Source organism: Rana temporaria, chromosome 11 (assembly GCF_905171775.1).
Source record: "Rana temporaria chromosome 11, aRanTem1.1, whole genome shotgun sequence".
Taxonomy (NCBI): domain Eukaryota; kingdom Metazoa; phylum Chordata; class Amphibia; order Anura; family Ranidae; genus Rana; species Rana temporaria.
In genome coordinates, this window is record NC_053499.1 from 60,275,147 (window position 1) to 60,301,459 (window position 26,313).

Here is a 26,313-nt window from a genome sequence, read left to right on the forward strand (position 1 = left end):
TTTTTTGTTTCACAGAAATTTACCGTGTGTACCAAAAAACGACGTTTAATACGACGTTTTTAAACCCGCGCATGCCCAGAAGCTAGTTTCAATGGAAAAAAGTGGTGAAACGTAACCTCGCTTTGCTAGAGCATTGTGAAAAAACGATGGTGTGTAGGCAACATCGTTTTTGAAAATGATGTTTCAAAAATGTCGTTTTATTTCATGATTTAAAACGTCGTTTTTTTTTCATCACAAAAAACGGCCGTCTGTACGCGGCATCTGGGTTTAATATAAATTGGTCCAAATCAATATTAATGCCTATAGATCCATTGAGGGAGCAGTTACCTGCAGGAGCAGAGCAGATTACTATATCAAGCAGTTTTTGTTATTTGGGTGTGATGGTCTCCCCAGATACGGCTGAATATCTTCAGCTGAACCTGGGTCCACTACTGGCAAAGCAAAGAGAGAAATGTGACAGCTGGTGCAAACTCCCCCTATCAGTGGTAGTGGTAGGGAGAGCTAACCTAATCAAAATGGTATGGGCTCCACAACTCCTGTACATCTTCCATAATTCACCAATGTGGATATCAAATAAATGGTTTAAAATAATTGATACCAAGATGCGGGAGCTGATATGGAAAAAAAGGTAGCCAGGATTAGTTTAACCACCTTGCAATATGGAAAGGATAGGGGGGATTGGCGGTACCCCACCCCAAAACGTACTTTTTAGCTTACAACAGTTGGTGGGATGGGGACGGGAGGAAAAAGAGGACCCGAATAGAAGGATGGTAATTGGGACTGCTCCCTCATTAAAGGCAGTCTCCCATCTTGAGATGGGCTTGCCCAGTATGCCACAGACAGCACCTACAGGAATCCTCCTTAGAAAGGTATGGGGGGAACTACGGAAGACTGTGGGGACAGATATAAAAATATAGAGACATAAATTGTAAATGTAAAAATACAGTATAAGATATGTCAATTGAAATGTAATGGATGTCGAATAGGCATATTTATGTATGAAATAAGAAAATAAATAAAAAATAAAGTGGTTAAAAAAAAAAAAGAAGGACAGCACTACAAGTCACAGCAAAGTAAAATAAAACCCAACTGCTGACACGTTTCGCACTGAAACTAGTGCTTAGTCATAGCTATGGGTTGGGTTTTATTTTACTTTGCTGTGACTGTAGTGCTGTCCTTCTTTTAATAAAGGCTAAAATTTGTTCAGAATGCAGCTGTCCAGAGACAATTTTTGTTCCTGCTTTGCTAAGTGCATTGCCTGCACCTGAGTTGTCTGCAGCGGTGGATGTTCGTTTGGGTTCCCACCTGGAGCGGCTATTCCCCTTACTCCCTAAATCAAGATGATCAAAAAATACCTGATTCCACAATCTAAGAGGAGGACACAAAATATAATAATAAGAAGAATGAGCCCCCATAAAGATATGTTGGGTAATAATATATATGTTGTCAATGGAAATAGGTATAGGTCCTGAAGAAGCGACAGCAAAACGTTGACCTTATTTGACTCAACAGTGTTGTGGAAATTTAATGAAGATGTATTTAATATGTATTGTCATAGTGTCACCCATTGTTGGTTCTCCCGCAGCCCGCTCTAGAGAGCTGACTGGGGCAGACTGAGACCGGTTGAGATACACTTCCTAAATTTGGAGAAGGGTGTTTGTAGAGTGGGGGTGTCGGCCGGCGAAAAGGCCCCTGTGTCATGCACAGATATTCGCCTTCCGGGTGCGTCCACTCTGGAAGCGCATTGTCAGTTTAGCTGGTGTGCGCTCCTGTCATCTCTCAGTACCTGATCAACACTGTTGTTGTTGTAATACTGTATCGTATTGTTATTGTATTATTACTGTATCGTTATTGTATGTATCCCTGTCGAAAGGGTTTATGATGTGTTGCCAAATCCATTTATGGGCATCTTCTGTGTGGAGCCCCCATGCTGTGTTCTGGCTTCCCATGGAGGAGGTCACATGCTGTGACATCACTTCCTATGGTCACATGCTGTGATCTCCTCCAATCAGCTGTGGTCTGTGAAGCCTTTTGTTGTAATGAAAGGACACTGGATGGGCATCGGCGGCAGTCTGATGAGAATGCGGAACTGAGAATAAGCTGGGGTCATTGGTCTGATTGTATGAATGGAAGGGGATGAATGGTGAATGAAACTTTTAGCTTAAAGATGGATTATTTCACTAAGACGAAATGTGTTACTTTTAGAGACACGATATCTGTCTGTGTGCTCTGCATACAGCCAGATTTCTATGACAAAATGGCGGGCATATTATACATCTCTTGTTCTGAAGGATTGGATACGTTATATTCCTTCCCCAACCTCCAACCCATTGCATTTGTATTCATAGTCCGTTTGCATTCATAAATGACAGGAGAGACTTTGGCATAATGTTTCACGCGTTTCGTTGTTGGGCAAAGTCTTTCAGATTCAGTATTATTGCAAAAATTGTCCATAAGAAAAAGAAACCTTATATTTCAAGTATTAATCTGAATCTTTTCTCTCCTGAACTTTTATCAGAACAAATTTTTGGTGTGGTATGGCACAGACGAACTGCCAACCAGATGAACATTCTTCATCTCTGTTCCAGAATCCTCTCCAATTTTGCTCCACCAAGATTCTGGAAGTTAAACACAAGGGCAGAATCAATTCTTATCCATAATATCTCATAACACAGGAACTTAGTGTTCCTGACTTCTGAACAAATTATCAAAACACCCTGCTTCCTCTAGGATGAACCCATTCTAAAATGGATCCCCATGGTACAAGCAAAAATCTAAAATAATAATTAAAAAAAAAGAAGAATTTGAACGTTGCTTCTCAAAAATTCTAAATTTTAAGCATTAAAAAAAAAAAATGCATTATCTGTACTCTAAGATCTATGCACTACTCTCCCTTTCAGGTGGATAAATCCTAACAATTTCCCACCTGAACAAAACAAAAATAAAATAGATGAAACACTAGTAACAAACAAATGAAGAAAAAGGGAAAAAAATATTTTTGAAAAAAAAATGAATAATGAAAACATTTTTTTTTTAAATCTGGCCATCAACACACAACAACAACACGGCAAGACAACCACCATCAAACAATGACAAACACTCAACTTTTAATTAAAGACATCCATGGACTTTTGTCCTGAGAAGAGTAAGCGCTCATTTCTATCTGGAAGAGAATTCGTTAATGGGGGGAAAAAAACATCTGTACTTCATCACAATCATTTGTAACCTCACTTGTAACTCTATAATCCATCAATGTCTGACTATTGTTTAATATTTTTTTAATTTTTTGCAAACAATTACTAATTAATGAGCTCATGGTACCATGTGATAATCGATTATACATTTACAATAACCCAACCCCTTTTCTGCTAAATTTGCCCACTGTTCTCACTTTGTAGGATCTGCAAAAAATATAAAAAACATTAGTATCCAAACCAGTTTAACGTCTTCCCTGGTCTCTAGAAAAAGGAACACAGAGACAGTTATTATACACAATTATCACAACAATTGACTTTTTAAGTCCCTCAAGCCTTTTCCCATTTTGTAATGCTAGAACAATTGCCATATTTTCCTATACTAAGTAGACAGTACTGTATAGTGAGGTGAGGGGCGCTATATCAAAATAGTGGATGCGTGTCACAATGTGCGTTTGAGTAGTACACAGTGTAACTGTGTACCCAAATCTATGTGAAAAACCAAACAGATTATAGTCTAAACTCCATAAGTACAATAGTGCCAAATGCCGTGGAAAATAAATAAAATATAAAATATAAAAAAAAATAAAAATTTTTTTAAAAGAATGTCCAGCAAATAAATAGTTAAGTGCAAAATGGATCCAGTGTTGTATCAAGTCCAGGTGCAAAATGCAAATAATCCAATCCCAAATTGCAGGGAAAAGTGCAAATGCTAAAGTGCTTGTGAATCTTCAAAATAGCCAAAGTGCGAGAAAGAAGTGATCCGACTTCACCTATAATAATGGATGGCTCCTTACCACACGGTGTTGACCAGATTACTTAAAATACGGTCAATCAGGCTTGTTTTAAATGAGGATCAGCAGGGTCGTGGCTATGCGTGCGCGCCCGGATACCGCCGTATCCGGGCGCGCACGCATAGCCACGCACTTCCGGTCTCACTGGTTGATGGACAACTAGCGGTGGAACGCACGCTAGTGGACCAGGACGCGGCCATCTCTTATCTTGTCTTACTATCCCCACCACCTACAGCCTCAGTGCTGGGAACGGGCACCAGCAACAGTAAGAGGCCATTTGGCATTGTAATTTTAACTTTCGTATATTAAATGGTTTTACACTATGGTGGTATCTCTTCTCCTTTCTTGGTACACCATTTGCTGCAATCGCTGACATTGGAATCCAATGAGACCCTGCTGATCCTCATTTAAAACAAGCCTGATTGACCATATTTTAAGTAATCTGGTCAACACCGTGTGGTAAGGAGCCATCCATTATTATTCTGGTGACCTATAGGTGAAGGCGGATCACTTCTTTCTCGCACTTTGGCTATTTTGAAGATTCACAAGCACTTTAGCATTTGCACTTTTCCCTGCGATTTGGGATTGGATTATTTGCATTTTGCACCTGGACTTGATACAACACTGGATCCATTTTGCACTTAACTATTTATTTGCTGGACATTCTTATAAAACATTTTTTTTTTTTATATTTTATTTATTTTCCACGGCATTTGGCACTATTGTACTTATAGAGTTTAGACTATAATCTGTTTGGTTTTTCACATAGATTTGGGTACACAGTTACACTGTGTACTACTCAAACGCACATTGTGACACACATCCACTATTTTGATATAGCGCCCCTCACCTCACTATACAATATATGCAAGTCAGTCACCTGATTTTATTTGGGAGCAGCTTCACTCAGTTAGTCACTTGATTTATCAAGTATATAATTTAGTGTAATTCATTTGGCGCGAGATTTATTTTTCCTGTATAAGTAGACAGTACTGGTAAACTTTGCCATATTACTCAGGAAAAATGGCAATGCCATCTGCGTCCAACTACATACAAGCCAGAGTGGTAGATTAGCCCAGGGGGGCAAACATTGGAATGTTCATCCAGTCTCGTTGCTGGCTGTAATTAGGGCGTTGGCTGTCATTTATTATCTCCTCTTGAGAATTGTGTGCTCTGTCCCGGCTGCTATCTTTCATATCAGGCCTTTGTGCTAGGCTGTTCTTATCCTGGGGGGGGGGGGGGGGTATTGCAGATACCTGTATTTCTGGGGCTTCCTGCTGCATGCTAGCAATCTTAAGGGCTCTATTCCATTTAGAACGTCTGAACTCTGTATGCCTTCCTGTACCTCTGCTTAATATGGATAAATCTGCCTTTGACCCATATTCCCTATAACTGGACTCTTGACAGAAGTCTTGCAGGATATTGACAACATTTTGGTAGGATCTAGCATTTCTCAGAGCCATTCTAGCGGGATAGCTTACATAACATTTATTGGCCATTGAGTATATGAAACTTGCATCATCCTCCAATAAGTCAGGACAGTTGAACACTTTCGTATACAATGCAAGATACTCACTGCAGAACAATATCGGGTCATCTCCTCTCCTAAATTTCATTTGTTGCAAATCACTCATACCATTATCACGACTGTCCACAATACGCTGCAACTCCTTTCTCCGCATCTCTTGCCTACCACAGGTCCTGGTAGCCATGCTTTTAGAAGAGAGCATGCATCCTCATTACTCAAGTGGAATTTAAGTACTAGAGCCTCAAATTTACTGGACAGACTCATTGGTGATTCCAGGCTGTTAAATTCACCCAGAACCTGGCATAACGTAAGTCTCTCTTGGATTGCAATCAAACTGTTATTGTGTTTTTCAGCTATAGGAGCAATATCTGACTGTTTCATCACGGCTCTTTTCCTCAGTGACTGTGCAGACACTGGCCAATTCACATGAGCCTTTGTGCTCATTGGGCGACACTATATATTGCTCTTTAGTAAGAAGCTGGGAGTGTGCCTTTGCTAATTTCCTTTCTAAAGATATAACCAACTCTTCCATCTCTGACAACTTTATTTGCAATGATTCTAAAAGTTTGCTCTTCATCTCACCGTCCATGCTGTGCCTCTGAAGCTGCTCTCGTAGCTCACTATTTTTTCCTGACAAGCTGCCTGCTTTTGTCTGCAACTCCACCATCTCATTATTGGATGCTGTTGTAATCTTTAGAAGTTTTTCACTGAATTTTTCTACGTCCTCACCAAAACGTCTTCACTCTGCTTCCCATTTCCCTCCCATTTGCTCAGATATTACTTTAATTCTGAGCAACACTGCAATTTCATTAGCCAATCTCTCTTTTTTCATTTTCTTTATCTGTTTACCCAATAATCTGGCATTATGTTGCCGACACTGAGACAATAGTACATTACACTGGCTTTTAAGAGGTTCATCTGCACATGAATGATAACTGGCAGAGGCATACTTTTTTACATATGTATACACAAGTTCCATTTTACAACTATACAATCCACACAATGCACAATTCTTTTAGTACTAATGTTCTTACCCTGCCCCGAGTAATGAGCCAAACTCAATTATCTTTAGCTCTTACAACTCACAAATAAATAAAAACAAAAAACTAACACAAATCGCTCTTCTAGCATTCACTATTCTCATTCATTACCACTTTTACCCGATGTCATTCAAAAAAATTAAACCTTTTGCATATCCATAGCAAAGACTCATCACACGTACCGCCCTTCCGGCTTCTGATATTATCAGCTGCCTTGTATTTGATCACTTCTGTCCTGTAGGTTCTATGTGGCTTTTTTTAGGGTTACCACATTTTTTTTATCTGGGGTGCCAAAATGTAGAATTTGCTGCACTTTACAATGCTATTAAATATAAACTAAATTAATGAGCTCAAGAGATATTCACAGGTTTTCTCTATCTACTGCATAAATGGATTCATTGGTCTATGCCTATTAAGACACACACACACGCACTGCTGCTGGTAAAATTAACATCTCTTGTTTATTCCCAAGAAATAGGGATATTCCAACGTCACACATTTAACATAGCAATATATATATATATATATATATATATATATATACACACAAGAGAAATTAATAGATACTTATCACATCTGTAAAATCAGCTGGTTGGGCAATGAGCCGAGAGCTCCCATTCTGAGCATGTGGCAGATATCAAGAGGTAGCGAGATAGAGAGAGCTTACTCTTTTGTGTGTGCCTTTTTATCATACCCCCCTCACCCAAGACCACCCATCCTTGCCTGTCCGATCAGATAACACCAAGTCATTCTCTCCTCCATGGGGGGAGGAGGTATTGCAGTCCATTGTCACAAAACTCTTTGAAGCCTAAAGCACAGCTATGCAAACTGCCTGGGGCCCATTTCCTCTGTAGCTTTAAAGAAACCATGGGATCAAGTGTCATTCCATTGTAAACCCAGATATTTTTAGCCCAGGCTATTTTGACTGTTCTCCAACAGTATATCTCTTTAATTATTTTTGAGTAAGTGGAAAAACACAATTTTACATTACTCAGAGCCATCCAATGTGACGCTCTCTCATTAGGTGGGGAGTCACAATGTTTGGAGCACTGTCTCCTGTCATGTGGGCTGGGTAAAAAAAAAACAGCCAATTAGCAACCTTCACCTGCCCCCACATGATATAAAAGGGAGTTATATAATATTAGTTATGAGAAAAATAGTTGTTTTTATTTTACATCTCATATTGATTTTTCATGATTAAGGTTTAAGGAGCCTTTAAGGGTTATGTATAGGCCATTATTTTGTGAATTGATTTACTAAACCCATTTCAAGAATCAAAATTTAGAACTTAAAGTGTTACTAAACCCAAAATCAAAAATGTAATATATTGTAGTTTACTAATCCTTAGTTGTGGCGGTTGCATTAGTTTTCTTTTTAGGCTTTCTCCCTCTGTTTTTACCAGGTGATCTGGCAAGTAGCACCCTTCCTGTATTAAAGTGTCCCCACTCTGGATGAAGGAGCATAGGGAGCACCTTTGGACAACAGCATTGTTAGACTGGGGGGAGGGCAGTGTTGGACATACTAGCATGTAGGTGGGGTGCCACGGCAATAAGTCACACAGTCGGGTGCAGTATAAAACTTGTATTAAAGTAATGCAGCAACAGTTCACAACAAACCTGGTAGAAAAGCTGTCCAGCCGGGAGCACTGACAGTTTCCAACTGTTACCAGAGCAGGCTCCAGTTGGACTGATAGGGGCAGAATGCAGCCTGACCACTTTGTGCCCAATCAGGAAGATATCTAGAAGAGCAGCACCCCTACCTTTTCCCTTCTCATCTGGGACCGTAACCTACCACTAGAACTGTCCCTAACTGACGGGGTACCTGTCCTACTCTGCCACTTATAAAATGTGTGCCAAACCTTGGAGCCAGGGCCTTAAATAGGTTCTGACTGACACAAGCAGGGCTGGACTGGGACAAAAATTTGGCCCTGGACTTCATCCAGACTGGCCCACTTTGACAGGTCTCTCCCATGGCGGCCGGACAACTCCTGCACCCCCCCGGCCACCCAAGCCCCCTCTCCCCCTTCACTAGCCACTAGCCGTTCTACTTTATTAGAGTAGAATGGCTGGTACTCTTATAGGCAGTACCAGTGGGGAAGCTAGACATTATTTAACCCAGGGCAAAGAATCAGTTTGGTGCCCCCCCCCCTTATGGAACAAGATTAGGCAGAAGTGAGAAACTCCCAGGCCAGAGCTGTTGAGTCAGCTGTCTGTCCCCTCCCCCATGCTCCTCTGTCCTCCCCCTGCTTCTTTGTCCACCTAGGTGAGCGCTGCGGGGAGGGAGAGGAGGTGAGCGCTGCGGTGAGGGAGAGACAGAGGAGCAGAGGGGGGCAGCGGTCCGCTGTCATCGAAGCCGGCCCACTGAGCCATCGGCCCACCGGGAAACTCCCTGTAGTCCCAATGGCCAGTCCATCCCTGAACACAAGATAGCTGCTCGAGTCACATTGGGTGGTAGCATCCACTAGGGTAACTTCCCCAGTGATCCAGGAAACCATAAAGTAACCCTGTTCCTCTTGACTTCCTATATCAGTGCCACTGTGGAAGAGCGCCACCTGCTGTGGAAAAAATAGACTGCACCTGCTCACAAGCTTCAAGCTGATTTACAATCTAAGAGGCTGTCAAAGCTGTCAATGTCGCACTGATTGTGCTATTGGTCACCCCTGATTAAAGTCCAGACACTTTTCAAATGACATCTCTCCCCTGTAATGTCCCAGTGATCCTCACCCAGGGTGATCCCAGTATTTACTAAACCACACTTTATTTCTTTCAATACCTGTCTGTTACAGAAATTCCATTCATGGAACCGGACACCTCTTTTATTAGTATTAGTGACTTTTCAGTCGAATGTTACAGCAACACAATCATATCTAAGTACCAAAAGAAATTGTACATTAATACATTTGTTTCTATTTATGCCAATACAGCCCATTATTGTATGTTGGGAAACATGAACATTTGTAACCACTGACAAAATTAGAAAAGGCATATATCATTTTAAAACACTTCGGTTTTTTTCGTTATATTATAATGAAATCATAAATGTTGTTGCATTTGTCTATTTTCTATTTACTAATATGATAGAAACATATAAATGCATTATGAGCCATTTGAGAGCTGCTGTTACTAGATGTGGCATTGATCATACATTGGCTTTTGCTGCCATCTTGTGGTTAATTTTTAGAATGCAGTGATTAGCTTATCACATAATGAGGAATATTAGAAGAGCGTATATATTTGCTCTAACACCTAGCCTAAAAAATTTGGCAGGAGAGTATTTAACCACTTAAGCCCCGGACCATTTTGCAGCTAAATGCCCAGGCCAGGTTTTGCGATTCGGCACTGCGTCGCTTTAACAGACAATTGCGCAGTCGTGCGACGTGGCTCCCAAACAAAATTGGCGTCCTTTTTTTCCCCACAAATAGAGCTTTCTTTTGGTGGTATTTGATCACCTCTGCGGTTTTATATTTTTTGCGCTATAAACAAAAATAGAGCGACAATTTTGAAAAAAATGCAATATTTTTTACTTTTTGCTATAATAAATATCCCCCAAAAACATATATAAAAAAAAAATTTCCGATAGGCCGATACGTTTTATTGCATTTTTATTATTATTATTTTTTTACTACTATTGGCGGCGATCAGCGATTTTTTTCGTGACTGCGACATTATGGCGGACACTTCGGACAATTTTGACACATTTTTGGGACCATTGTCATTTTCACAGCAAAAAATGCATTTAAATTGCATTGTTTATTGTGAAAATGACAGTTGCAGTTTGGGAGTTAACCACAGGGGGCGCTATAGGGGTTAGTGTTCACTTAGTGTGTGTTTACAACTGTAGGGGCGTCTGGCTGTAGGACTGACATCATCGATCGAGTCTCCCTTATATAAGGGATCACTCGATCGATACGCCGCCACAGTGAAGCACGGGGAAGCCGTGTTTACATACGGCTCTCCCCATGCTTCAGCCTCAGGGAGTGATCGCGACGGAGCGGCTATATCGTTTATAGCCGCGCCGTCGTCCCGGATCATTCCCCGAGGGAACCCGCCCGCCGCACGCAGCGGGTGGGAAGGGCCCGATCGGACCTCCCACCCGGACCCCCCACCCGCTAGAAGGCAAGGACGTATATATACGTCCTTCTGCCTGTCCGTGCCATTCTGCGGACGCAAATAGTCGTGCGGCGGGCATTAAGGGGTTAAGTAATAAAAAGTCAAGTAATCCCTTAGTGGTAAAGCTGTACTTTGAAAACCATTTAAACTGTAACAGAAGGCAGCATTTTTTTATTATTTTTATTTTGGATAGAGTAAGGGAGGATTATAACCCCTGTCAGCTTTATTTTTCTTCTTTTGCTCTCCCTGGGTAATACCAGAAACACCAGAACTAGTGTCCCCATTGGGAATTTCCCCTCTATTACTGTTCTGATGTCAACCCAAAATTTGGGATTTTTTTTATTTATTTCACTTTCAATAATAATGATAAACAGGATAAATAGAGAGGGGAGTCTCACTAATGGGTTCTATATAAGGTGGAGTTTCTGTCTTCAGCGCAGCTGCAATGTATAATTTATCACTTGCTCACCGCCCTATAGTAAAATTACGGCGGCAGGCACCCTTCCTCCCTCTGAGCAGACGTCATATGACGTCTTTGTTTACCCGGAATTTGCATTTGCATGTGTGCAAACCAATCAATATACGCTTATTGTGTTTTTCTTACCTAAAAAATGTAGAAGAATACATATTGGCCTAAACTGAGGAAAAAAATATACAGAGTCGGTGTTTACGAGACAAAACCATTTTTTTTGCTAGAAAATTACTTAAAACCCCCAAACATTATATATTTTTTTTTTCTAACACCCTAGAGAATAAAATGGAAGTCATTGCAATACTTTTTGTCACACCGTATTTGCGCAGCGGTCTTACAAGCGCACTTTTTTTGGAAAAAATTCACTTTTTTAAATTAAAAAATAAGACAACAATAAATTTGGCCCAATTTTTTTATATATTGTGAAAGATAATGTTACGCCGAGTAAAATGATACCCAACATGTCACGCTTAAAAATTTCGCCCGCTCGTGGCATGGCGTCAAACTTTTACCCTTAAAAATCTTGATAGGCGACGTTTAAAAAATTCTACAGGTTGCATTTTTTGAGTTACAGAGTAGGCCTAGGGCTAAAATTAATGCTCTCGCTCTAACGATCGCGGCGATACCTCACTTGTGTGGTTTGAATACCGTTTTCATATGTCGGCGCTACTCGCGTATACGTTCGCTTCTACGCGCGAGCTCGTCGGGACGGGGCGCTTTAAAAAATTTTTTTTTTGCTTTTCGCATTTATTTTTATTTATTTTACAATTTTTAACACTGAAAAAAAAAAAAAAAAATTATCACTTTTATTCCTATTACAAGGAATGTAAACATCCCTTGTAATAGAAAAAAGCATGACAGGTCCTCTTAAATATGGGATCTGGGGTCAAAAAGACCTCCGATCTCATATTTAGGCTTAAATGCAAAAAAAAAAAAAAAAAAATTTGGAAATGTCATTTTTTCAAACGACAAAAAAAAAAAATGTTTCTTTAAGACGCTGGGCGGGACTGATGATTTGACGTCACTTCCGCCCAGCGGAGCTATGGGGACGGGCGAAGGAGATTTTTCCTTCAGTCTCGTCCCCGCTCAGCTGCCGGATGGTCGCGATCTCCTCCGCCGCTACCGACGGCTCCGGTAAGCGGCGGAGGGCGCGGAACAGCGGCGGGAGGGGGGGGGGGCCCTCTCCCGCCACCGATAACGGCGATCTCGCGGCGGATTCGCCGCGGAGACCGCCATTATCGTTAACACGGCCGCCCACAGAAGAGATGAATATCTCGATTGTGGCAGCAGCTGCTACCGTTACCGAGATATTCATCTCTAAAGTGATGACGTATAACGGCGGTGGGCGGTCGGCAAGTAGTTAAATTGAGATATTTATTATAGCAAAAAGTAAAAAATATAGTTTTTTGTTTAAAATTGTGGCTATTTTTTTGTTTTTAGCACAAAATAAAAAAAGAGGTGATCAAATACCACCAAATGAAAGATCTATTTGTGGGAAAAAAAAATATCAAAATTGAATTTGGGTTCAGCGTCGCATGACCGCACAATTGTCATTTAACAGCGCTGAGAGCTGAAAATTGGCCTGGGCAGGAAGGGGGTGAAAGTGCCCTGTATGGAAGTGGTTAATAACACGCTGATTCATTTTACTTGTTGCCCAGAGAACTTTTATAACAGTGAGTTGTGATTTTCTATTTTATTCTTTAACCGCTTAAAGCGGGAGTTCACCCATTTCTAAATTTTTTTTTTTTCTTCCCCTAGATTCCTGCTCGTTCGGTCTAGGGGAATCGGCTATTTGTATTAAAATATGAGCAGTACTTACCCGTTTTCGAGCTGCATCTTCTTCCGTCGCTTCCGGGTATGGTCTTCGGGAGCGGGCGTTCCTTCTTGATTGACATTCTTCCGAGAGGCTTCCGACGGTCGCATCCATCGCGTCACTCGTAGCCGAAAGAAGCCGAACGTCGGTGCGGCTCTATACTGCGCCTGCGCACCGACGTTCGGCTTCTTTCGGAAAATCGTGACGCGATGGATGCGACCGTCGGAAGCCTCTCGGAAACCTGTCAATCAAGAAGGAACGCCCATTCCCGAAGCCCATACCCGGAAGCGACGGAGAGGATGCATCTCGTAAACGGGTAAGTACTGCACATATTTTAAAATAAATAGCCGATTCCCCTAGTAATAACGAGCAGGAAGCGAAGGGGGAAAAGTGCCCTCTAAGGGTGAACCCCCGCTTTAAGGACCGTCATCTGCACATTTACGTCGGCAGAATGGCACGGCTGGGCACAAGCACGTACAGGTACGTCCTCTGCTAGTGCCCAGCCGTGGGTCGCTAGCACGCACGCACCCGCGACCTGGTCTGAAGCTCCATGACCGGGACCGCGGGACCCGCGGACCAGATCGCCGCTGGAGTCCCGCGATCGGTCCCCGGAGCTGAAGAATGGGGAGAGCTGTGTGTAAACACAGCTTCCCCGTTCTTCACTGTGGCGCCGTCATCGATCGTGTGATCCCTTTTATAGGGATACACATTCGATGACGTCACACCTACAGCCACACCCCCTACAGTTAGAAACACATATTAGGTCATACATAACCCCTTCAGTGCCCCCTTGTGGTTAACTCCCAAACTGCAATTGTCATTTTCACAGTAAACAATGCATTTTAAATGCATTTTTTGCTGTGAAAATGACAATGGTCCCAAAAATGTGTCAAAATTGTCCAAAGTGTCCGCCATAATGTCGCAGTCACGAAAAAAATCGCTGATCGCCGCCATTAATAGTAAAAATAAATAAATAATAAAAATGCAATAAAACTATCCCCTATTTTGTAAACGCTATAAATTTTGCGCAAACCAACCGATAAACGCTTATTGCGATTTTTTTTTACCAAAAATAGGTAAAAGAATACGTATCGGCCTAAACTGAGGAAAATTTATTATAGCAAAAAGTAAAAAATATTGCATTTTTTTCAAAATTATCGCTCTATTTTTGTTTATAGCGCAAAAAATAAAAACAGCAGAGGTGAGCAAATACCACCATAAGAAAGCTCTATTTGTGGGAAAAAAAGGACGCCCATTTTGTTTGGGAGCCATGTCGCACGACCGCGCAATTGTCTGTTAAAGCGACGCAGTGCCGAATCCCAAAACCTGGCCGCGTCCTTTAGCTGCCTAAATGTCCAGGTCTTAAGTGGTTAAAATACAAAACTAAAGATTTTAATATTTTATAACACCAGAGCATCAACTTTCAGCAAAGATTGCAGAGCGACCTTCAGGTTTAATTCATTTTTCATGATATGCAGAGTTACCGTACCTCCCAACTTTCAGATGGGCACAATGTAGTACAAAATAGAAAAAAAAGTCACAACCCTGCCACGCCCCCAATTACGTGGACTATGAACTCTTCTTCCTTTTTACTGGCCTTTCATTATAATGAATGAATAATTTAGAGGGTGGGTGGAAGGTTTATTTACTTTTGATAAATAGTAGATTGTAATTGGAGTCTATGCATCAGGCCAAAAAAAGAGGGGTAACTAACAACATAGGCGTGCGCACAGGGTGTGCCAGGTGTACCTGGGCACACCCTAATCACGCTGTGCTGGACAGATTGCTGCAGAGAAAGGGACTGGCGAATCTCTGTCTCAAAAGTGAGACATCAGGGGTTGGTTTGAGACCCCTGGTATTTCACTAAAGCCCCCCGATGGGGTTTGTAAAAGATTGTGAGAAAAATAATAATAAATTATTGCAAAAAAAAAAAGTAATAATAAGAAAAATAAAGTAAAAAAAAAACTACTAACACTAATCTCTGCTCTACTGACATTGTCCATTACCCTACTTCTATATAGATCTATATCTATATATAGTAAAACCTTGGTTTGAGAGTAACTTTTGAGAGTGTTTTGCAAGAAAAGCAAAATGTTTGGATGGATACCTAACCGTTTTAAAAAAAACGATCGTTTGTAGGCACGTCCATCGGTTAAAAATCCACGCATGCTCAGAATCAAGTCAACGCATGCTTGGAAGCATTGAACCTCATTTTTTCCGCACGTCGTTGTGTTTTACCTCACCACGTTCTGACACAATCGTTTTTTTAACCGATGGTGTGTAGGCACGACTGACCATCAGTCAGCTTCATCGGTTAACCAATGAAAGCGGTCCATCAGATCGTTTTCATCGGATGGACCAATCGTCTGTACAGGGCATTAGTGTAGCAATATAGTTACATTTAATGAAGGTACAACATTTAGAAACATATTGCTACACTTAGAGGCTCCTCTCTTCTCATTGAGTCTTGTAGCTCCTGTTGGATTTTGCTTCTAATCCCCTTGGGGAAGCTTCCATTTGTGGATGGACATTTTATGGTTACACAACCTATCACATTGCTATGATCTTTTTTTTTATGGACTTATTAATAAATGGTTGTGGAATTAATCATTATTTCGCTTTGATATACAAGTGCTTTGGATTGTAAGCATGTTTATGGAACGAATTACGCTCGCAATCCAAGGTTCTTTTTTATATATATATACTGTATATACATGCACACACACAGATATATGTCTGAGCTTTGGGGTGCACACCCTAATGCAATAGGCTGCGCACACCTATGCTCCTCCCCCAGTCAGTCCCTTCCCCTCACAGTTAGAAACACACCTAGGGAACACACTTAACCCCTTGATCGCCCCCTAGTGTTAACCCCTCCCCTGCCAGTGACATTTATACAGTAATCAGTGGCTATTTTTAGCTCTGATCGCTGTATAAATGTCAACGGTCCCAAAAAAGTGTCCGATCTGTCCGCCGCAATGTCGCAGTCCCAATAAAAATCGCTGATACCTGCCATTACTAGTAAAAAAAAAAAAAATCCATCCCCTATTTTGTAGACGCTATAACTTTTGTGCAAACCAATCAATATACGCTTATTGCAATTTTTTTTTTTTTTACCACAAATGTGTAGAATACACATTTTGGCCTAAACTGATGAAGAAATATATTTTTTTTATTTTGGATATATTCAGCCGAGCACCCGGGAGCTCTGCTATCTATGTGTTGATTTTTCTGATTGCACTACATCCTTGCATGCAGCCATTCCCAAAAACGTCACACAGCCAAAGTCATGTTGAATGGAAAGCCAGTCTCAATCACCGTTGTGAAGAAGAGATGAGGCTCTGCGTTCCTCTATTTCTGCCCGTGTCTGTGACGCTAGGAATGGCTGCACATAAGATTGTACCTTTTTATATATATATATATTTTTTATTCATTTCATTTTTTTTTTTCAGAAAGAAAAGGTTTCAAATCATGAACAAGAGCAATTTATTGTTTCTGACCACCCCTTAAAAATATGGTTCTACAATGTAAGTGTAGCACTACCCCCGAAGGAGCTGCTGGTTTGTTTAGCGTGGCATGTTACCTCTATTCCTTCGCCGTCTAGGGTATACGATGAGAGTTGAGAAGAACTTCAATGTCCACACTTTAGGTTTTTTTTTCTGTGCATTATTACCCAATGGGGTAAAGGAATACAAGTAGTAGTTGAAGAGGTGGAAAGGGGTAATTAATAGGTAGTAGGTTCAGGTGTTTAACTTTGGTCGGAAACACTCCTGCTTACAGCAATGTAGCTTTCGTCGCCACTCTAACACTCGGAAACTTTAAGTCTCTGCCACAGACCTTCCCAAAAGGTGGAGATGCATTCGGTCCAGAATCCTTCTCAACACAGGATTAAGCACCCGGATCTCTCTTGAATAAACTTTTGTGAACTCAGAACTGATAGGCGACCATCACTCAGCCTCTCAGCAATCATGCGTCCTTCCATGAAGTTCAAGGCCTCTCCTGAGATACCAGCCTCGTGCTTGGTGCTCTCCAAGACAGGTTCTTCATCGGGTGGCTTCCTCCCTCATGACGGACAGCACAGAACCACTCTGTGAACGTAGACCCAGTCTGACTACCATGCCTACATAGTAGATCACAACCCCGGACCAACGTGGTTCCTGAACCAGGAACACTTGAACACGCACCCCCCGGCCATGAGGGCCACACACGGGGGTTGGTGGGACGACAGCCAGGAACGGCCACACAAACGACGTCGACCCAGAACCAATGACGTCTGTCCCTTAAGTACTCTCCCCCAGCATGCACAGCGAGGCAATCAACCCCCACTAATTGGCTGCTGAGGAAAAACACCCAATACACCCTGACTTGAACTGCTGCCACCCTTGGCCTGGGGTGGTACCTACACCCCAGACAGCAATAGTGGTCACTCACAGTACAGTTATGGCTGGAACAGAGGCCCAAATTTGGTAAAACAATACAGTCAGAGATAGTTAAATCTCTGAGGGTTATAACCCTTTTTTACTTTATCCAAAATGAAAAAAGTTTTAGTTCTACTTTAAGTTTAAATTGGCTGATATGTTCACGTTAAAGCCCAGTTGAAATCACAGAAGTGTGGGCAGCACTGTGACTAAATAGTAGCACTTCCATCACTAGGGTCATTGTTTTAAATGCCAAACACAGCACTACCTGCCTGGAGTTTGCATGCTCTCCCTGTGCCTGCGTGGGTTTCCTCCCACACGCCAAAGACATGCTGGTATGTTAATTAGCTCCTGTCTAAACTGCCCCTAGTATGTGTGTGTGTATGAATGTGAGTTAGGGACCTTAGATTATAAGCTACTTGAGGGCAGGGACTGATGTGAATGTGGAATAATTATGTAAAGTGCTAGATAAATATTGCTATATAAGTACCTGTAATAAATAAAAAATATGGAGTGTGCAGTCCAATAGGCACCACCCTGTCTAGTGCAGTCTTACTGACCTGGCCCCCACTCTTTCTTAGTGGTATAGGTTTGTGTGAGAACACTTGTGATAAGGCCATCAGTAATATATATATATCCGCATTAAGTGCTGGAGAAGGAGGGCAGGAAGCAGTATTTTTTTTTTTAGAGAAAAAGGGGCATCTCCAAAGGGAAATTGAATTTGCAACATCCAGCGGTACAGGAGTAAAAATAGAAAAAAGTGTGAGACTTCTGTTTGTCTTTAAAGTGGTTGTTAACTCACTTCCATAACTTTATAAAAGCCTCTCTGTTCTAATAACAACTGATTCTGTCAGTATTTTTTTTTTTTTTTAAAAAGCCTCCTTTTACCTTGCGTCACAGCGGGTTCCCCGCGATCACGTTACCGGCCGTGTCTCCTTTCTGCGCGTCTGACATATGCAGCGAGCGGGGGCCAAGATCCCCCCCGCTGAAGTCAGCCAAGACGCGAGGAGGAGAGGAGAGTGAGAGCCGACCGTCACGTGATTGTGGGGAACCGCTGTGATATACGGTAAAGTAAGCATTTTTTAAATAAAGGACACAGACAGGAGCACTTGTTATTATAACACAGAGGAGCTTATATAACATTATAAAAGTTATGAGTGCAGCAGGAGCGGAGGGGGCTGGCACTGACACAGGGGCAGACAGGCAGGGAGGGGAAGGAAGACAGAGGAGCACATAGGACAGGAGGGCTGTGGATGACGAAGGCATGTATACGGACCACAGTGTCAGGGCTCAGCAACCATGATAAACCGTGGTCAGTTTACAGAGGGGAGGGTATAGCCAGGCAGGATCAGCCAGGTGTTACAGGTGTAGAAAGGGAGAACACAAGAAACGCCACCTAAGTGCAGTATTAAAATCAGTGTTTTAATGGCAAGGTACATAAAAAAACTCACAAGTGATAGGTAAAACATAAGCTCATCTGTAATCCGGTAGTCCAGGGGTCGCCTAGTGTCCAGAAGGGGCTCCAATGCGTGTTGATAGGGAATCCGCAGCGCGTCCTGTGGCCATCAGGAAGGCAACCGGAACCAGCGTGGTGTATAACATGCCTTAAAGGGACACGATCCTTTTTTTGGGGGGGGGGGGGGGGGGGCAGGCAGAAGTTGTTTTATCTTTAGTATTCTATGCATTAAGATAAAAAACCTTTTGTGTGTAGCAGCCACCCCATCACCCCCCCCCCCTCCCTAATTACTTAATTACTTACCTAAGCCTCATCTCTCTCCAGTGATGTCCATGAATGTCTAAGCCGTCCAGGGACACTCCTCCTGATTGGCTGAGACACAGCAGCGGCGCCATTGGCTCCTGCAGCTGTCAATCAAAATGAGTCAGCCAATCAGGGGAGAGAGGGGTGGGGCAGGGTCAGGGCTCCGTGTCTGAAAGAACACACGGAGCATGAAAGAACACATGGCTCGGATGCCCCCATATGAAGCTGCTGACTGTGGGAGCACTCGATAGGAAGGAGGGGCCAGACACGGCACTTTAATCATGTGATCAGGTGTGTCCAATCACAGCCGGCCACGTGTAAATACAGGAAGTGCCGGTGCTCTCATCGCCTCACACTGACAGAGTGTGCAGTGAGTGGAGCTGATCAGCAGCATCTCCTCGCAGGGGAGAACAGGGCATGTAATCAGGGCACTGATCATCGGTGCCCCGATTACAGTAAAGCCCCAGAAGTGCCACCAATCAGTGCCCATGAGTGCCACCAATCAGTGCCCATCAGTGACACAAATCAGTGCCCATTACTGGTGCCAGTCAACACTGCCTTTTAGTGCCCATCAGTGCTGCCCATCAATTCCCATCACTGCATTCTATCTGTGCTGCCTATCAGTGTTTACCAGTGCCGCCTATCAGGGTCCAAGTGCCACCTATCAGTGCGGCATAATAGTACCTCCTCATCAGTGCCACCTGATCAGTGCCCATAAGTGCGGCTTCATCACTGTCCATAAGTGCCACCTCATCAGTACCCAAAAGTTCCACCTTATCAGTGACCATCAGTGCCGCCTCCTCAGCACACATCAGTGAAGCAGAAAAATTACTTATTTACACAATTTACTAACAGAAACCAAGAAAAACATTTTTAAAGTCTTTACTACCACTTTTACCTACAGGTAAGCCTATAATAAGGCTTACCGTATTTGCCGGTGTATAAGACGACTGGGCGTATAAGACGACCCCCTATTTTTCCAGGAAAAATGTTGGTTTTGGGATATACTCGCCATATAAGACTACATCCTTCCTACTAGTCTTTCTGGAAGCTGAGGGGTAGCCAGAACAACCGCTGACAGAAACAGGCTTTTTTCAAATTTCACTGTGCCATTACATTACATGCCTCACTGTGCCATTACATTACATGCCCCCACTGTGCCATCACTTGCACCCACTGTGCCATCACTTGTTCCCACTGTGCCATCACTTGCCCCCCACTGTGCCATCACTTGCCCCCCACTGTGCCATCACTCACTTTTTGCAGATTCTGGCTTCCAGGCCGATGACAGTCTCCGTCTGTTGCGAGCGTCCATGATTTAAAAGCTGCGCCTTCTCCTCAGACTGTTCCGTGATAGGCGGAACACAAATTTTCCCAGCAGGGCCTCTGTTCAGTGTTCCGCCTATCACGGACGTCCTCTCGTCCGAGGATGAGAAGGCATCCGTGATAGGAGGAACACAGCACAGAGGCGCTGCTGGGAAAATTTGTGTTCCGCCTATCACGGAACAATCTGAGGAGGAGGCGTGGCTTTTAAATCATGGACGCTCGCAGCAGACGGAGACTGTCATCGGCGTATAAGACGACCCCTGACTTTGGATGCATTTTTTTGCATCCAAAAGGTCGTCTTATACGCCGGAAAATACGGTACCTGTAGGTATAAAGAATATCTCCTAAACCTGTGCGGTTTAGGAGATATTCCCCTCGCAATGCGCCGCTGATTGCAGCAGCGCATGCGCAGCAGGGTTTCTCGGCTAAAGGCCCGGCAGCCGCTGGACTTTTCTGGAATAAAGTTTCCCGCGCGCATGTGCGGGAGTGACGACATCGCCACTCCAGCCAATCACAGTGCTGGATCGGCGATACCCGGAAGACACGCCAAGGCAAGATGACATCTCGGTCGGCGTGGACCAGGTAAGTTCTCTACACCTCGTTCCAAGGTAAGTATTTCATAATGAGCTACTATGTGGTGCATACTAGCTCATTATGCCTTTTGCCTTTCAGGTGTAAAAAATAAAAATGATTGGGTATACAACCGCTTTAAGAAAAAAAGAACAGCAGTGATTAAATACCACCAAAAGAAAGCTCTGTTTGTGTGAAGGAAATTATTAAAAAAGAAGGGGTTGAATGTGAACTGTATTGAGGTGGTTAAGGTTCTGTTTTCAAAACTTATGAACATAAAATGCTTGTATCTGGTCAAACGTCACAGAATACCTTATACACACAATGTGATTTGTATCATTACAAGGAATTTCTCATTTGTCATGTTAATTTATACAAACATATTTAAGATTGTATTGCTTTTCCTAAACACATAGGCATTGAAAAAATGGTCTTGGTGTCTAGATTGAAATTTTCGCACGATTTCTGCTACCATAGTCAAACTGTCAAAGCATCAACCAAACATGTTTCCATGAGGCTGATTACACTGTTTCCACTAAGAGTCTTTTTGAAGGCTGAGCTTGAGGTTGGCTCTGTGTAAGGGGGACTTCCTCCTTTGGGACGATCCTGTGTATAGCTTTACCTTTAGATCTGTAAAAAGATAAAGAATATATAGGTATTGTCTTTTGATTTTGGGACAAGCAAGTACATTTCAAATTAATATTTGGAAAAGAATATACAGACACTCCTCATTTTAATGACCAGCTCTCCCCACCCAAACGACGCACATTGTATTGTACAGTACATCATTTTAGTTTGTGTTCTGTACTTATGCAAATTAAAACAACGGTATTGAGCTGGAGTTTTGTGTTTAGACCTTTTGTTCTACAATACAGTACAGTAGTTAAGAATGCTTAAAATATTGATCACGTGTGGCTCCTTGTTTAACAACCAATTAATTTAACGACCTGGTCGTTCGAACAGAACCTGGACATTAAGTGAGGAGTACCTGTAGTCAGTTAGTCACCCTTTTGCTTCCAGAAAAAAAAATCCAAAAATAGCTTCTGTAATACAAGACTAAATACTTACCTCTGGACCGCGCTGTCTTCAATTGCTAAAATCTCTGGCAAAATCTTCAGCATTCAACATTTTTGGAAGTGTCAGATGCCTGCATCTCTCGCTGTGCACTGTGGTTCCATTCTTGAAGAATCCGGGGGGGCGCTCATAAAAGAGCTAAAGAAGAAAGCGCCCCCCCCCCGGCGGAAGAGAACCAGACGGCGAAGACCGGGACCCCCCCCCCCCCCCGGCAGAGGACGTCGAAGAAGCCTGGGGCCCCCGCTCGTAAAAGAGCTTAAAAGAAGAAAGTGGGGACCCCGGCAGAACGCCCTCCGGAGCTGACTAATAAATTAGGCCCCGGCCCCGAAGCACCTACCTTCCCATGTTGAGTGCATGAGGCCTGGCACGGTTCAGGGGGAGAGCGCTCGCTCGTCCCCACCGCCTTTGCTGACCGGCCGGGCTGTTGCTCGGATACGGGTCTAGTATTGATTTTGGGGAACCCCCACGCTGTTTTTTCGGCGTACGGGGCTCCCCTTAAAATTCATAGCAGACCCAAGGGCCTGGTATGCTCTTGGAGGGGGAACCCATGCCGGTGTTTTATTTGAAATTTGGCGTGGAGTTCCCCCTCAAGATTCATACCAGACAGAGTGCTTGGTATTGGCAAGTCGGATCCCTGTTCAACATCGTGCCGTGGCTAAACGGAGTCTTGAATTCCAGCAAAACATAAACATGCTTTTAACTGCAGCAAAACAGCCGTTCGTGTGAAAGGCGCCTAACAGAGCAAATGTTTTCCATGAAGTGTTTGTATTTTATGGTTATACAGTGTGCTCATTGTATGTTAGCCCCCAAAGAAGAGAAAACAATTGTGATATGATTTTATTAAACAAAGAAATAACTCCTACTTGTTTGTCTTTAGTCTGTCAATTTGGGGAGAGATGCTGCCCTGTCACAATTAACTTCTTTAACAAAAAGGAAATACCGTGCTGACACCCTAAATTAAATTAAATACAGCAGCCAGCACAACAAAGGACAAATTCAAATGGATAATTATGAAAATATGTGCAGCGCTAATGTGAAAAGGGTCTCTGTATGGCTACAGGACAATATATGTGACAATAAAAACAATATACCAAAAAAAACTCTTAATTTTAAAAGGTAATGCGAATGATCATTTCACGCTAGCGAATAAACATTAGCCATGTAAAAATAAGACAAAAGTCAGTGTCCATATGAAAATGTTGATAATTAGTAGTGACAAACAGTCCACAGAGTAAAAAATAAGGCCCAGATTCACAAAGGAGATACGACGGGGTATCTCAGATACTCCGTCGTATCTCTCAAAATATCTATGCGACTGATTCATAGAACCAGTTACGCATAGATAAGATCCGACAGGTGTAATTGTTTTACACTGTCGGATCTTAGGATGCAGTACCGCGGCCGCCGCTGGGGGGAGTTTGCGTCGTAAACCAGCTTCGGGTATGCAAATTAGGAGTTACGGCGATCCACGACGGTTTTTCGCGTTCGCTACGTCGCTGCTAGTCTAGTTTCCCGTCGCAAAGTTAGTCGTCGTTTTGGGTGCCCTAACTTTACACAGCACACGTATGTGCTGTATAAAGTATGGCCGTCGTTCCCGCGTCGAAATTTAAAAATTCACGTCGTTTGCGCAAGACGTCCGGGAATACGAAAATACGCTACGCATGTCCCCGTTCGAAAAAATGACGTCACGTCACGCAAAGCACGGCGGGTAATTCAAAAGGGAGCATGCGCAGTAGGTCCGGCGTGGGAGCGCGCCTAATTTAAATGGCACACGCCCCTTTGAATTACGCGGGCTTACGCCGGAGGCCGCCGGCGTAGTTTTCATCGCAAGTGCTTTGTGAATCAGGCACTTGCGATGAAAACTTGCGGCAGTGTAACGTATCGCAGATACGTTACGCCGCCGCACTTCTACCTGAATCTGGCCCTATGTATTGAAGTTGATCCAGATAAGGAGGTTTAGTCCGTATGGCATCAGTAAATCACGTGAATAGAGAAGACAACCACCACCGACTTGGAGAAGGCTTATGGAACTTATGGACTCAGTAAGGCGTATGCCCAATGAGTCACCAAGGCTTGTGGTGAATAAACACCAATGAGATGGAACATCTATGCCGGGGACGAGCCTAGCTGATGCAATTGCGTTATACACACTGCTATTTGAATACTCCTACAAGCGCTTTTATATTCATCTAAATTTGAGTGTTCCTATTTATTTTAATAAATTCCATTTATGCCTCTGGTTTTACACTATGTTTAGCATTTGTTTCATTTTTGGCTATACCGTGTGAATGTACGGGGAAGACTCGGCCCACCCTTTGTTTGAGACTACCAGATTGTCCGGTCATTATTACTTTACGCCATCCCAGGGACAGAGGGATCATCCCCCATTCTGGCCAGAAGTTAAAGGCATAGATGTTCCATCTGATTAGTGTTTAACCACTTCCTTCCTGCAATACAACTATAAATGTCCTCTCTTTGAAGAGGAATACCGTTATGGTAGCAGCTAGCTACCATAACCCCAGTATCCTCTTCAAGAGCGGGCGGTTCTCTTTCAGATAAAAGTGGTTTCTGTGGCGGTCTACAGCCTCATTCAAAGTCCCAAACTCCTGCCTTATTCCTCTTGAATTAGGGATGGCAGTGCACTACATATGTGCCTCATTTAAAGTCCCGCCCTTCCCCCCTCTTCCGTTTTTGCATTAGGAATGGAGGCTTGTTAGACAGGGTTGGCAGTGTTCCCCTGCCACCCAGGTGTTAGGTGGTCAAGCCCTGGACAGGCCATGTACCATGTCCGGGTCTTGCATACTTAGGACACAATCACCCTGTGTCCCTGAGATCAACCAGCAAATAGGCGTCAATGTCATGGATCCATGATGCAGGTTTTGGTTATAGGGTATGTCCAGGGCTATCTTTGTGTCTGTCACTTGGGGAGCTGCGATGCTCCCTGCGTGCCCCCTTCCTGTTGTCCCTCCCCCCGCCCCCCTTTGGGGCGGTCGGGTGTGTGGTGGTGGGGTTGGTGCGCACGGTGCATCTGCGTCACGCATCCCGCCCAAAGTGTGACGTGATGTCCTGGCGTCAAGACGCTGGGCGTGTGTTTTTCTATCCCCCCTGGTCAGCGAGGAGGTGAACCTCGTCCGTGGGCAGATTTCTGCCTACGTCGGAGTCCCTCCCTGTCTGTGCCGTGCCTGCGTGACATTGGTGACAGCCAGCGTGCACCTGCGGGCGGCTATAACTGGCCTCCCTGCAACACAGTTTAGCTGCCACTTATTGGAGACGCCATATCACCTCACTACACTCCATCTCCCTCTTCCCCTGGCTGGGATTCAAGGATGCCATATAAGGTTACCCTACCTACCACCTGGATATTTGGGCCCGTCTTTCCCTGATTTGGCGACTATACAATCTGACACATTGTCTGTATATTCTTTTTTAGACTCCCCTTGGCAACCACCATTGGGCTACCGCCTGTTCTAATATGAATACCAACAATTTGTTACCTGTGTCTGTGTGGGGGGGCCATGTAGTGCGCCCTGCCAGTCTGTGGCTGGATGTCACCTCAGCTCCCATGACGAACTAGATTATTGGCCCTGGCTCCATACCTACCATCCCTGTTACATTGTTTCCATGTGGAAACCCCAGGTGGGCCTCACTGTCTCATCTTTTACTTGTTTAACCATCAACCAGATTAATTAATGATATCTTATCATATATCTTGTAGATTTACCTAAGCATCAGCCCCCGATAAGTTTCCCATGTACACGAAACGCATCGGGCAACAGGGATGCAGATATAACAATTATCCAATCTGTCAACACCATATTTTTGGTTTTACTGGTTTTTATTAATTCAATTTATGTTGTTGCTTTTTGCTGCCTATATATCTGTACATATGGAAACTAATTGTTATGCATCAATCCATCAACACAGACCACCATGTGGCTCTTGGCTATATACTTATGTACCCTTGATGCCTGTATTGCATATGCATATATTTTATGTGTGTCTGAATATCTAGAAATGATATGTACTACAATGTCGTTTCTTTTAGGTGACTTCTGTTTTTGTGACGTGCTATGGATTTTTTTTTGATTAATAAATATGTACATTTCTTTTTAACTTACCTACACCATGTCTACAGTCTCATTCAAAGTCCCAAACTCCTGCCTTATTCCTCTTGAATTAGGGATGGAGGTGCACTACATATGTGCCTCATTTAAAG

At 43.1% G+C, this 26,313-nt stretch overlaps 1 protein-coding gene across 2 annotated transcripts in view; it reads right to left on the reverse strand.

Moving 5' to 3' along the window:
* Positions 1–21,238: 21,238 nt before the first annotated feature.
* The window catches only part of LOC120917382 (solute carrier family 22 member 20-like), a 52,143-nt gene continuing 47,068 nt past the window's right edge, over positions 21,239–26,313 (reverse strand). For both annotated transcript variants that reach the window (XM_040328641.1, XM_040328642.1), the window contains one exon: positions 21,239–21,653. In XM_040328641.1, the coding sequence (XP_040184575.1) occupies positions 21,545–21,653 (109 nt within the window). In that variant the 3' untranslated portion in view covers positions 21,239–21,544. The remainder of the gene's footprint in view (positions 21,654–26,313) is intronic.